This window comes from Chaetomium tenue (genome assembly GCF_020726465.1).
Source record: "Chaetomium tenue strain MPI-SDFR-AT-0079 chromosome Unknown F5144scaffold_4, whole genome shotgun sequence".
Taxonomy (NCBI): Eukaryota; Fungi; Ascomycota; class Sordariomycetes; order Sordariales; family Chaetomiaceae; genus Chaetomium; species Chaetomium tenue.
In genome coordinates, this window is record NW_027117332.1 from 2,742,679 (window position 1) to 2,755,643 (window position 12,965).

The window sequence follows — 12,965 nt, forward strand, 5'->3', positions numbered from 1 at the left end:
ACTCAGTTTCCGAGAGTTGGCTGCCGGGCCCCTTGTCTTGTCCCCTGTGTCGATCCGAGAGCGTAGAGTCGTTGAGCAATATCCTTTGAGAACAAAAATAGTATCAACCGACCAGGAACCCGGTAAAGCATCAGAACCGGCCTTTTATCCCGAGTCTCAACATCTGATTACCCTTGGCTGTCATGGACTTTGGCTCGCCGATGTAGTATTTGGTACTATATCCAGATTAGCGTCATTACCAGAATGGCTGAATTCGAACTGCCAATACCCGCTTCCGTGCCTTGCAGAAGGGTCAAGACTCGGCATGCATGCCAGTCAACAGGCTCGGCAAGGGGGTGTGGTAATCGCGGAGGAACCGACGTCCTCGAGAGAAAAGGTGCTCAACAAGGTATGGGAAGGTCAAAAAGGTAGACGGAGATCTTTAATTAAGTTTCGAATACATTGCCCCCTTATACTATACAACACCCTCAAGGAGCAGCAGATATTCGCATCTTAGCATCAACACCTCTTTTGACGTTAACGTACATACACATGCATCTCAAACAACCCCCTCTTATCGCAAACGCCGCGCCAACCATGCCACCTTCGTAAAATACCTCGTCAGAAAACGCCACAAAAGCAACCAGAGACAAATGCAATGCACTCTTGATGGTACAACAGAAAATGCCCCACTCCGCCGTTGACCCGTACGGCTCGCTCAAGAGAAGAAGTACTTGCTCCCCTTGAGTTGCGCCACATCGAAGTCGCCCTTCTGGGGGATCTTGGGGAAGGTGAGCGGCAGCCAGACGGCGACCTGCGAGTTTTGCGGCGACAACTTCGCTTTTGCTATCCTCGCTCGATTCGCCTTGTCCATCTCCATCTCGAAGTAGTTGGTGCCCGAAAGCTCCTTTAGCTGCGTCGCATAGTTCTTTCTCGCCTTGCGGTTCTTGTCCTCAGCTGGGCCTTCGTCGGCGGCGGCATGCCCGTCCACATCCCCGTCCGCATCCTCGTGCAACTCCTGGGGGTCCACTTCGTTCACAATCATGTCCGGCGTCGCCATGGACTCGAAAATGCTAGCGGCCGTGACCATCTCCTGACCCTGCCTCACCTCCTCCGGGTCCATGGAGTGCAGAAGGAGTTGGCGCCGCCTCTCCAGCAAGAGTTCTTCCTTGACGTCCATGCGGTTACTTTTTCGGTACTTGAGAATCATCATCCCGACTTCCGTCTTGGAGTCGACCTTGGCCCGGTAGAGCGCCCCGCGGTATCTCGCCTCGAATTCTGCCTTGAGACGGCCAATGACGTCCTCTTGGTGGATACGGATGAAGGAATCACGGATGACGGCGTTCATGTCATCCACGTCGGCCGCATGTGTCCAAAACGAGTCGTGCACGGCGGCAAAGGTAAGCCCGATGGCATTGCACTCGAGGGCCGACAGCATCATGTGGCTGGCGTCGAGCGAGTGGATAAAGTTGGGAGGGAATGCTTGAAGCTGCTTCCGCCGGTTCACCGGATCATCCCGGTCCAGGTTGGTCAGGATCAGGTCTTGTAGACACGTCGAGATCATCCGAGTTCCGCTCTTCCTATACGGCTGAACCACGGGCATCCGCAAGGGCGTCGTCCAGACGAGTGTGTTACGGAAGTAGCCGTTCATCTCGTCCTCTATGTCCGCCTTGGACTTGGATGCCTTCTTGGGTTTGCCTTCTTCGGTCGACCCCCCCGCCAGCCGGTCGATCTGTTCCGGTGTCAAGGCACGGCACACGCGGCCACCGATTTCACCTAGCCAGTTTTGGATGTCGTGGGCGCCACTGAACATGGTCGACAAGGCCGTAAACACCTTGGCGGCGAGATACGACGCGAGCACGGTCGAGCTTATGCCCGTCTCATGCTCGATGTTGGGATAGATCGAGTCCAGTTGCTTTTGCACCTGCTTCTTAGCACCAACAAACGTGACACCATAGACATTCGTCATGACCGTCTGCTTGACCACCTTTCTGTTGATTTTGCCGTCTACGGCCTTGGCAAACTCGTTGCCGTTCGCAAGCTCCTCCTTCACCTCTTTCTGTACCAACTCGGCGACGGCCGCGTAGACGTCGGCAGGGCGTTCTCCTGGCAGGAGATTAACCTGCTGCGCACCCCAGGTATCACCGCCGAGCGCGGCATAATGCTGCAGGCCGTTGCAGGTGCCATCCTGATGAACGGGTAGGTGTGAGACGTAAGCGGTGGGATCTGGGGATGACAAGGCTGCCTTCAATTCAAAGCATGCGCCGAGGCATTGCCAGGGGTCTTCGGCTTCGAGCCACCACCGCTTCCCCGTGAGCGGGTTGTCGGCCGAGTCGAAGATGTTTTCCAGGTTATTGGTGGCAAAGTCCTCGCGCTCTTGCAGGCTGGCCTTGTCGAATCCGTACACGTTGGAAAGCTGGACCTTGAGCCAAGCCAGCCCCTTCTCACCCAGTGGTTTACCCTTGGCGAAGAGCAGCATCCCACGCATGTGGTCCGCACCCATGTGGTTCAGATACGTCGGCATCGGATAAGCGCGCCCGCGGAAGTCGATGTTGTGAGGGAAATAGAAAGTCTGATCCCGGAAGGCTCTGGCGATCTCTAACTGGAAGTTCATGAAACATCGGACAGAGTGCAAGCCAGATTTCTCGTTCTCGGCGGCTTTAACCGACCTCAGCCACACTCGCTTCTTCATCGGATCGTCGGTCGAGTCCGGCTCGGCGGGGATGGGAATTTTGGGATCCAGCGCGGGCAGGTTGGCAAACTCCTCGCCGGTGTTCCATGCCTCTAGCATCACATCGAAGACGGGGCGGTTGATTTTCCAAGCAGTTTTCCCGAGCACATCCAAGCCCTTCATCATCTGTTCCATGTCCCCACGCTCGATGGCCGCCTCAGCGTAAATGCGTTGGTCTTTCTCATGGTTTTTTAGCCGGACGAGAGGGTTTGGCGCTGAGATGAAACCGCCCTTATCGAACTTGGACCATGGAACGGGTTCAACAACCATGGGCAGATGCCGGGCCAATGCTTCGCCCCGAGGCTCCCGCTTCATGAGCTCTATCAATTCGCGGTTGGGCTGGATCACACCTATTTTCCGTCCCTTCTTGAGCTGCACGGCGTGGGTGAAGGCTGGTTGGGTTTGGCTCAACTTTTCCTTTGTTTCTGGGTGCTGCCGTTGAACGACGATCCTTGCTGTGTCCATCAGAGCGGCGAGAAGAACGGCGCCAACCTTTGCCTTGATCAGCATCGGCCACCGCGCTTCCAAAGATTCCTTCCTATAAGCGAAACTATTTTCTGCGACAGCAGGGGGGGCTGACAGCATGTTCTCAGGCTCGCCTGCAGGTTCGGCTTCGGCCGCGGCCGCAGGCTCGGCTTCGGGCACGGCTGCGGTTTCGGCGTCGGGCGCAGCCGCAGGTCCGCCGGGGGTGGAGTCGTAGAGCCGGATCAACTGCCGGGCACTTTGTTGCCGGCGCGGTTTCGATTTGGCGTTGGGAGCGTGTTTAGCCTGGTTCTGGGCGCGGATATCCTCCTCGGCAATCTTAGCAAGTTGCTGTACCATGTTGGAGACCGGAATGCCCTTGTCCGCACCGTGCATGGCCAGACTGCTGAGTGCGCTGAGAATCGTGACAGCAGCGAGGCGTTTTGCGGGGGACTGTAGCAAGTGGGGCCCATATACGCAACGATCCATATCCTCCTTCGACTTCTTGGTCGCCGATTCGGACGCCTCAACCTTGGCTTGCTCCTCGGCAAACCTGGCCTCCAAAGCTTGGTGCCAGTCGTACAACTTCGAGTTAAGAGTGGGCGTCGAGAGCTGTGTGTTTAGACCCATGCCCATAAGTGCTTCGTTTTCCTCCCGCCACCTCGCAACGGCAGCATCCACGCAATCTTTCTCAAGTCTAGCTTGGACCTCGCGTCGTTGTGCGATGGGAAGAGAACCAATGTCTAGCCCAGGTGGAAGCTCAGACAACATGGAAAGCGCCGACTTTAGAGATTTAAGCCCCATGCCCTTTTGCGGTGTGCCCAAGACTTCCGGCGCGCCGGTTGACGTGTTTTTCGTCGCGTCCAGAGTCCCCGGGCCCGCCGACCCACCCTCCTCGTCTTCGACGAGGGCCTCAGCATCCGCGGCAGCAGCAATGTCGTCGGGGACATAGTAGGAAGGGCATATCTCGGCGATAGTGGACAAATCTTCGTCGCTGAGAACGTTCCCCAGGTCCAGTGGCTCCCCGGCGTTCTGCTCGGGCATCATGCTCATGTAGCGGTCGATCCGACCCGCCTGTGTACTGTCTGCGGGGGTGAGGAGGGTTGTCTTGAGCATGTATGCAATGGTGAGGGGCGTGAACGGTAGGCGGGCAGCCCGAATGTGAAGCTCGAACCACTTATGGACTTCGTCGGCCTTGTCCGCGCGTGGCTCTGCCATGAGCTCCGAAACGCGACCCTGCAAGTACTGGTTGTGTAGCTCAATTGCCTGCCCGGCTTCCAGAATATTCATCCTTCCGAATCGTTGCAAGACTAGAGCGGCACGGTCCAGTCTGCCGACCTGCACACAAGCTTCAAACACCGAGAGCATCTCGTCGAGGTCGCCTGGAATGCCATGGGGGTTGAGCCTTTGCCTTGGTGGGTATGGTTTCGGCTCGCCGACGATTAACGGAGAATTCACGTTGTACGGCCTCAGTAGGTAAGGTGCTATCTGTGGCTTTCGCGGCTGGTATTGGGCGGCCAAGCTAGGTGGTAGACCTTCGAACGGTACATCGTCACTGAAGCGATGCTCGTCGAGGGCAGTGGCCAAGTTGCGCTCGAAGCCGACCAGGGCACGATAGGACTTCTTCTTCCAAGGCCGTGAGTCGGGTTCAGTTGTGAGTGGCCGCCGGTTCCCAACCAGAGAAGGGAGCGGGTTGGAGAGCGAGCATCTCGAGCCGTTTCGGAGGGGGGTGGCAGACGAGAGGAGACGGCGTATAGGGAGGGGTTGTCGTGCGGCGCCCGAACGGACGAGCATCTTGAAGCAACGGGGGGGCGTGCGCCGCAGTCGTGTCGTTACGCTGCTTTGCCGTTCTTGGGGGGAAAAGTTGTGGGGGAGGGAGAGGGCAGGCTTCAACAGAAAGAAAATATCTGTCGAAAGCTCGGCGATAACTAATGCATTAAACTGAATAACGGTGGGAATATAAAAGAAAAAGGAGAGTCGGTGGCCCTATCACAAGAACAAAAAGAAGGCTGCTGTCAACTCTCTCGAGGATAGAGGACAGCGCATTTAATTCAAGATTCAGTTCACGAGACAGCAAAACTCGAGACACTGGATGGGATGGCTCGGGAAGTTCAAAAATTGGCCTCCCACCTGCATGGCAATCTTATCGGGGCGAGCCAGTCTTCTCGCGTGGTCCCTGGCTCGCTCGAGAAAAAAAAAACCGTGAGAGGCGCGTTTGATTGGCGGATGCAATCAAATACCCACCAGCTTTGGTGGGGTTCGCACGGGATCATCTCGACAGCAGCGAGCACCAATCGACAACCGAAGCACCTTTCTGGCTTCGAGCTTTGGCTCCAAAGTTTACACAGGCTTCGAAAATTATATTCGATCTGTTGCCGCACATTTTTGGTCCTGTTTCTCAATCTCATCAACACTGACGGACCACGCACCATGTTAACCCCAGCAATGACACCCGCCACTATCCTCCGGGTTGCTCGCTGTCCGGCCTGCAGTATCTCAGCCCTGCGTCCGTTCATCAGCAACTTTGCAGTACCCCATGCCCGCGTATCAGTGGCGACACCCAGAAGCCAATTCCTCGCTCCAACAGCTGCCACGGCGTTCTCAACCTTCTGGCCTACACCACGTCGCCTAGGCAGTCCCTCGATCACGGAGCCAATAGCTGAGGAGGAACAGAGCAACGACGAGCAAAAGCCAAACGCCGAAGCATCTTCAGAGTCGGATGGCTCCGAAGTACCATGGTATTTGCAGGTCGAGCCCCCGAGACACCCGACTCTCGTCCACGAACCTTCGCCGTTGCCCGAGATCCCCGACGACTCGCCCAAACTTATGGAACCGCTACTCAAGTTCGTGGCGGATGAGCTGGGCTTGGACGACTTGGCGCTGCTCGATCTGCGGGAGATGGACCCCCCTCCGGCATTGGGCCCGAACCTGATGATGCTCTTTGGGACATCCCGCAGCGAACGCCATCTTCACGTTTCGGCAGATCGCACCGTCCGGTGGCTACGCGGCCGTGGCGTCGTGGCCGTGGCCGATGGCCTCCTTGGGCGGAACGAGCTGAAGGTCAAACTCAGGCGCCTTGCGCGCAAGGCGAAGCTGCTTGGGAACTCTGGAGTTATGCGCGGCGGTGATGATGGTATCAGCACGGGGTGGGTCTGCGTCAACCTCGGAGTTGTGGGGGGGTCAACCCAGGAAGTTGAGATGTTCGATGAGGAAGGCAGGTCGACGGGTTTTGGTGTGCCACAGACGGGCACCACCATCGTCATTCAGATGCTCACCGAGTCGAGGAGAAGGGACTTGGATTTGGAGGGGTTATGGGGTGGTATGCTGCAGAGGAGCCTGGAGAAAGCACAGGGATTGCCGGCCCTCGGTGCTCGGAGAACTACCCCGTTGAGGGCAACAACCTAGGTGGAAGAGCGTTGGCTCTATAGGGGCGCTGTATGCCCCCCACCCTACGATCAGCGCCGTTCAAAGCCAAACAATGGCGGCTGTCTTGATTCCGGACACAACTCATGCAGCCTCGGAACCATTGGGGCGGTGGTTCTCTGGCAAGTCGCTGGCCCACCACGGCTGCCATGGCTAGCGGCAGTTGTTGGTCCGTGGCTGGAATCCCGACGCAGTGTTAGGGGTCAACATATCCCAGTCGGCTCAAAGGCTTCCCGTCAAGAACCCTCCGGTTGGATCACACACTGCGCCAACCAAATGGGAAATCTGGGAAAAGGAGTGGCGGATTCGGCTTCCTGCAATGCGTCGATGTGCTCAGTTCATCATCGTAACGCGAGACACGGCCCTTCCCCCAGCCCAATGTCACAACGCACCAACGCGCCAACGCAGGAAGAGAGAGGCCATGAATGCGGCGGGAATGTAACACCCATGTAAAATAATGTATACTCTACCCAGAGACGTTTTTGCCATAGCGTTTAGGATAGGCTGAAGTAAAAAAAAATACCCGACCGTGTTGAATCAATTCCCAACCACCCATCTCAAGTCTCCAGCACGCCCCAAAATACCAACTACCAGTAAACCAACCCCCTCCGCCCACCCATCACATCACAACCTCGCCACCTCCCTCATCACCTCCCTCAACATCGGCGCCACCTGCTTCCGACTATACTCCACCCCCCCTTGCCGCCAACAAACCCTCCACTCCTCCCCCTCCCCTCCCCTCTCATCCAACATCCCCCCCTCCCACCTCTCCAACCCCAACGGCTTCCTCCCAAACCTCTCCCCAAACCCCCTCACCGCCTCCACCCCCCTCTCCCCCCACCCCCACACCAACAACTCCCTCGTAAACACCCCCTCCGCCGACGTCGACACCGTCATCACCGCCGCCACGTCCAGCCCCTGCTCGTCGCGCGCCCAGGCACGCAGGGCGGAGAGGAAGGCCTCGCGCGAGCGGGTGCCGGAGCCGGCTTGGGTGATGGTGGTGTGCAGGCTTTGCGGGATGGTGGACATGCCGAGGGCGAGGGGGCCTTCGGTGAAGCGCTTGTAGTCTTTGCGGAGGACGTCGCGGTAGGGGAGGGCGGTGAGGTCGGATTTGAGGGTGGTGAGGGTGTGGTGGTAGGTGGTGCGGTTGTAGGAGGAGAGTGAGGGTAGGGGGGGTTGGGTTTGGGATTGGGACTGGAAAGGGGTGAGTTTGAATTCGGCTAGCTCCGCGGCTTGCACGTCGCGGTTGGTGGTTTTGTCTTTGGAGGTGAGGTTGACGGTGTCGATGAGGATGGGGGCGAGGGCGACGTGCGCGAGCTGGGCATCGCATTCTGCCGCTGATGTGCCGTCTTCGCAGGCCGTGGATGCGAGGCTGTCCCAGATGGGCTTGCAGTGGTCGAGGATGAGGCTCATGCAGCTGCCGCACGGGGTAATGACCCGCGGCTGGTCCTGCGTGGTGTGGTGCGGGATGACGCCCTCGTCTGCATGGTGGTCGATACAGCCGACTACCTGGTTCGAAAAGGATGCGGCGAGGTCTCCGGTAAGGGCGTTGTGGTCGACAAGGAGCCACTGGGTGCCTTGCGGGTTGAGGCCATCGCGCGGGAGATCAGAGAACGTGATGAGGTCGTCTGGCTTGAGCCCTGCGGGGTGGAGGACAGCGCGGAGTTCCGGGCGGAGAGCAAGGTCTGCTCGCTGGAGGTTGGAGAGTGGGATATGCAACCTCTGGCTGGGGGTGTGCGTGCGGAAGTAGGCGAAGAGCAGGGCCGAGCAGAGCGAGTCGAGGTCTGGATGTTAATTAATATACTGACTAAATGACTAATTGTATGGACTATGACTATTAAATGAAGGTTTCCTTACCTGCAGACTCATTGCCAACGACAAAAGTCAAAGTATTCGGTCTTTGGCTAGGAGGGGATAGAAGAGCCTTCTTGGCGGTTGCTAAGAAGCCCTTGAGTGAGGCCCGGGTTGGCGACATGATGAACCATCATCAACTGGGCTCAAGTTGGGGTTGGGGTTGTGGGTTGCAACATGAATCAATTGTAAAAGGTACACAGGGAATGCAGTCTTTGCTCACGGCTTGGTCCGCTGGCGTATTGTATTGTGTAACAAACGCAACGGGTCTTGGCACAGTGCGGACCGGAGCCGATGCTGACCGTTGACTCCGTCACATGCCGAGTGGAGACTGTGGGCCGGGCTTCTCGGATCCGATTCTCGGCCTGACAACCCGAGACAGGTTCAGGTTCCAGTTGGGCGACTTTGGAAGTTGCATCTCATCCCAACTTTAAGTGGCAACTCGCTGAAACAGTGAACCAGGGGAATTTAACACAGGACCAATCCATCGGGATCAGCCTTATCAAAAATCATCTTTTAACCCATTAATTAATTAACAACACCTTCACCGACTCTTGTATTTAACCCCCAAACAGAGTCAAGAGTCAGCACAGTCAACAGGCTCAACAGAGTCAGAGTCAACAGAGTCACCACATCATCAACATGCCCCTCCGCCTCGCAATCCTCGAAGCCGACACCCCCGTCCCGGCCGCCAACGAGCGCTACGGGGGTTATTTCGGCGTATTCAAGCACTTGTTCACCCGCGCCGTAGCCCCCGCGCCGCTCGAATCCGAACTCATCCTCACCGGCCACGACGTGGTTCATAACCCCTCAACGGCCTACCCAAACCTGGACGATGTCGACGCCATCCTCATCTCGGGCTCCAAGCACAACGCTTTTGAAGACGACGAGTGGATCCTCACCCTCGTCGAGTTCGCGCGCAAGGCCCTGCTCCACGACCGGGTAAAAGTAGTGGGCATCTGCTTCGGCCATCAGATCGTTGGCCGGGCGCTGGGTGCGCTGGTCGCGCGGAGTGACCAGGGGTGGGAGCTCAGCGTGGTTGAGACGCGGTTGACTGAGAAGGGGAAGGAGGTATTTGGGAAGGAGAGGGAGACCTTGGTAAGTTGTTGCTCAGCTGTGATGGTGACATCGCGGCATCTAGGGTTGTGAGACCAGGCTAATTTGCTGGCAGAATATCCAGCAAATGCACCGCGACCAGGTGTTTAGCGTCCCACCTGGCGCCGAAGTACTGGCGTCGACAGACAAGTGCCCGAACCACGGCTTCATCATCCCCGGGCGCGCGATCACCGTACAGGGGCATCCGGAGTTTACCGAAGACATCATGGGGGAGATCCTCGAGCTACGGCACGAGTTAGGGCTGTTTACTGACGACTTGTACCGGAGTGGCAAGGAACGGAACGGGGACCACCACGACGGCATTTTCATGGCGCAGGTCTTCCTCGGGTTCTTGCAAGAGCAATAACAAAATACGAACGCAGCCATGCCATTCTTGGCCCGCCAGCCCACACAATGTGACAAGCCCACCACGCCAAGGCGATGATCGTCTGACAATCACCCGCGATGATCGCTCACGCGTCCCCAGACTGTTGAGTTCGCGAGCCCCTTTGCGAGCTGTGAAGAAAGATCGCCGTCCCTGCATCTCGCGCACAAATTGTCCAGAAAAGGAATCGTGCCATTTCACTAAAATATGTGTACCAAGTAACTACGCAAAACTGCTGAACGACATTTTGAATGCCCCTCCCCATGTCATAACGCCGAGAACCGCCCCTTGCCATCTGTCATGCAACCTTAATCAGCCACAACCCGCCCAAATGCAAACCAAACCAGGGTATAGTGTAAGCCTCAACCGACTCCGAAACCATGAAGACCGCCAATGCATATGCCCGCATGCCTGTGAATAACCCAAACCACCACCTCCCAAAACCCCATCAAGCCATCCTCTGTCGAGCCTCTCCCCCCTCTCCCCCACCTCTACCCTCCTCATCAACATCATCAACGTCAACATCATCATCATCACTCCACCCCTCCCTCTCCACCCACCCATCCCACCACTCCCTCCTCACAGGGACAGCAGTAGTAACCCCCTCCCCAGTAATAGTAGTAGAACCCCCCCACCCCGCCGCCATCGCAACCCCCCTCTCCCTCCCCCTCACCCTCTCCACCGCCACCTCCCCCTCCCTCCTCTCCCTCGCCAACCGCCCATAAACCAACATCTCCTCCCTCGTCCTGCCCACCCCATCCCCGTGCAACCCCACCCCCATCCCACCACTCCCCCCACCCCACCACCACCACCAGCACCACCAGCTCCCCCCCGTCCTCCACGCCCACCGCTTCCCCAATACCACCCAAAACCCCCTCCCCCGCGCATACCGCCACGGCGTCTCCCGCAGCAGGAAGAGCAGACAGTCCACCGCGCCCTGCACGCACAGGCTGAGGATGGAGACGACCAGCAGCCAGTGGGACGGGTGGGAAAGTGGGGTGGTGGAGGAGGAGGAATCGTCGTAGCCGAGGACGTGCGCGACGAAGGGGAAGAGCCACAGGATGATGTAGACGAGGGGGTAGGCGAAAAGGAGGCGGAGTTGGCGGAGGGTTTTTTTTTGGTGGGAGCGGGGTTGGGTGGGGGGGGTGGTGGAGGAGGAGTCGGGGGAGGTGATCGTTATGAAGGGGGAGGTGCCAACGCCGCTGGTGCGGCCGCTGCTGCCGCGGGTTGGGCTGAGGATGGGGGAGGAGTCGGGTAGGTCGGAGGAGTCGGCGTCGGCGTCGGCGTCGGCGTCGGCGTCGGATTCGGGGGTCGGTTGGCGTCGGTGGTGGTGGAAGGAGACGCGGCCGTTGCTGTTACGGTTGTTGTTGTGGTTGATGTTGTTGTGGCTGATGTCCATGTTGATATCGGCCGAGGGCATTAGGCTTGGGCGGGGTATGTGTGCCGCTGCCGGGGGAGTGAGGAATGTTGGGGATGTGGGTGAGGTCGGGTCGCTGGTGTCGTCCCCTGAAACCCGACTGCCCTCGGCCGACTGGGTGTGTGTAAATGCAGGCCAGTTCCACTTGACAGAGTTGTGGGGTCTCTGTACGTCCACACTCGTCCTTGCGCTCGTGGGCCAGGGCGAGCCGATCGATGATGGCGGGCGGAGCTGGTCTTTGGCCGTCAATATGGTGTCGGTTGCCGAGCTCCGTCGCGAGCATGGCGTGGAAGGAAGGAGTCCATTGTACCGGAGACGTGGTGTCGAAGCCGCCACCGTTGATCGCCTGGGCGCTTGCGACTGCATGGCTTCCGAGCACCGCCTTCCGTAGTCCCCCATCCTTCTCCGGATATACAGGTAGATGGATACGTAAATGATGACGATGCTGATGCAGATAATGTATCGTGGGATCCAGCTAAGCAACAGCCGCGCCCAGCTCCTGTCGGTTCGCAGATAGCAATGGGGTCCCATGTTTTCGTACCCATTACCGCCGATAAATGCTAGGCACGCAGCCAGAGTCGGGTACAAATAGAAGACCAAGTAAGCCCGTCGGCGGTACGGGTAGAGCCCTGCCCTTGGCCGGAAGATATACATGGCAGAGTGGAGGGCGATGAGCAAGACGGCAATGTCGGAAGACTCGATGCCGACAGCGAGGACAAATCCGCTGGCCTGGCAAAAGGCTGAGTCGGAAGGAATAGTACCCCCAACAAAGCTCACAATGGCGAATATTACCAAGACCATCGACTTTGCGAAATCGCTTTGGATTAGGAGCAAGATTAACCTGCCAATGGTGAGCAAAGGGCGGCCGGCTTTTCCCAGGATGGACTGGTACTTACTCGTGCCGGAAACTCCGCTTCATCTTCACGAACCAGTATAGGGCGAACAGAGTTGACAAGACACTGATCGACGCGAAAGTGGCTGTTAAAATCAGCATGACGCGGACGATGTGTTCGTCGCTGCCGGTGACTGAAGGATGCCGAGCCACGAGGGGCGACATCTCAGAAGCTGCAGTTCCATGGAAGAGGTGGTTGAGAGGCGTCCCCGGGAACGTCCATCTCGGCACCGTCATGACGGTCTGTGTTGTTTCTTCTCCAAATAGTGAGACTACCAGCCTAGCCTATCGTTCCAGGGGTTATCCGCAAGACGCCCGAGCATGACGGCGGCAGTGTCACAGTTGTCCGTCGAGTCTTGAGAGGAAAGACACCCCATAAGAACAGGGCGAGGAACGAGTGCCGACAGACGGCCGGTGGTTTTTCTTGTCGATCGTGGGAAAGAGAGCAGGGAGCGTCTATCAAAGTGGTCTTTCGGCGGGTTAAGACGGAGTGTATTAACCGTGGGTCGTCGAGGTGCAGGACACAAACGGACGGTCAAAGAGAGCAGGCAAAGGACATTAGAATGGATGGCAGAACCAACAAAAACCAAAAACCAGCAGGGGCGAGAGCACGGGAAGACATACGAATAAAAAAAGAAATCAGGGCTGTGGTGTAATCCAAGACCCTCGGCAGGCGAGCCGGAAGGTTAGGCCGTCCTGGGGAGGATCGGCATGATCAGGCGAGGTGTCC

At 57.7% G+C, this 12,965-nt stretch overlaps 5 protein-coding genes across 5 annotated transcripts; 2 read left to right on the plus strand and 3 right to left on the minus strand.

The window, feature by feature from the left end:
• Window positions 1–409: 409 nt before the first annotated feature.
• On the minus strand, window positions 410–5,293 carry F5144DRAFT_573218 (uncharacterized protein). Its single transcript, XM_066788949.1, has one exon. The coding sequence runs from the start codon at window positions 4,964–4,966 to the stop codon at window positions 698–700; it is 4,269 nt and encodes a 1,422-aa protein (XP_066643309.1). The 5' UTR covers window positions 4,967–5,293; the 3' UTR covers window positions 410–697.
• Window positions 5,294–5,617: 324 nt separating this feature from the next.
• F5144DRAFT_548174 (uncharacterized protein) lies at window positions 5,618–6,577 on the plus strand (the record flags this gene model as incomplete). The annotated part of the gene is made up of 1 exon (XM_066787511.1): window positions 5,618–6,577. One exon carries the CDS (start codon window positions 5,618–5,620, stop codon window positions 6,575–6,577), a length of 960 nt encoding a protein of 319 aa, XP_066643310.1.
• Window positions 6,578–7,134: 557 nt separating this feature from the next.
• On the minus strand, window positions 7,135–8,686 carry F5144DRAFT_649702 (uncharacterized protein). The gene is made up of 2 exons (XM_066792977.1): window positions 8,453–8,686; window positions 7,135–8,379 (listed from the first exon to the last, which is right to left on the minus strand). The coding sequence occupies exons 1-2, from the start codon at window positions 8,568–8,570 to the stop codon at window positions 7,220–7,222; spliced, it is 1,278 nt and encodes a 425-aa protein (XP_066643311.1). The 5' UTR covers window positions 8,571–8,686; the 3' UTR covers window positions 7,135–7,219.
• An 84-nt stretch (window positions 8,687–8,770) lies between these two features.
• Window positions 8,771–10,110, plus strand: F5144DRAFT_573222 (class I glutamine amidotransferase-like protein). The gene is made up of 2 exons (XM_066788950.1): window positions 8,771–9,544; window positions 9,618–10,110. Exons 1-2 carry the CDS (start codon window positions 9,089–9,091, stop codon window positions 9,906–9,908), a joined length of 747 nt encoding a protein of 248 aa, XP_066643312.1. The 5' UTR covers window positions 8,771–9,088; the 3' UTR covers window positions 9,909–10,110.
• Window positions 10,111–10,374: 264 nt separating this feature from the next.
• F5144DRAFT_488692 (G protein-coupled glucose receptor regulating Gpa2-domain-containing protein) lies at window positions 10,375–12,400 on the minus strand (the record flags this gene model as incomplete). Its single annotated transcript, XM_066785676.1, has 3 exons — window positions 10,375–10,504; window positions 10,562–12,184; window positions 12,240–12,400. 3 exons carry the CDS (start codon window positions 12,398–12,400, stop codon window positions 10,375–10,377), a joined length of 1,914 nt encoding a protein of 637 aa, XP_066643313.1.
• Between the last annotated feature and the right edge of the window lie 565 nt (window positions 12,401–12,965).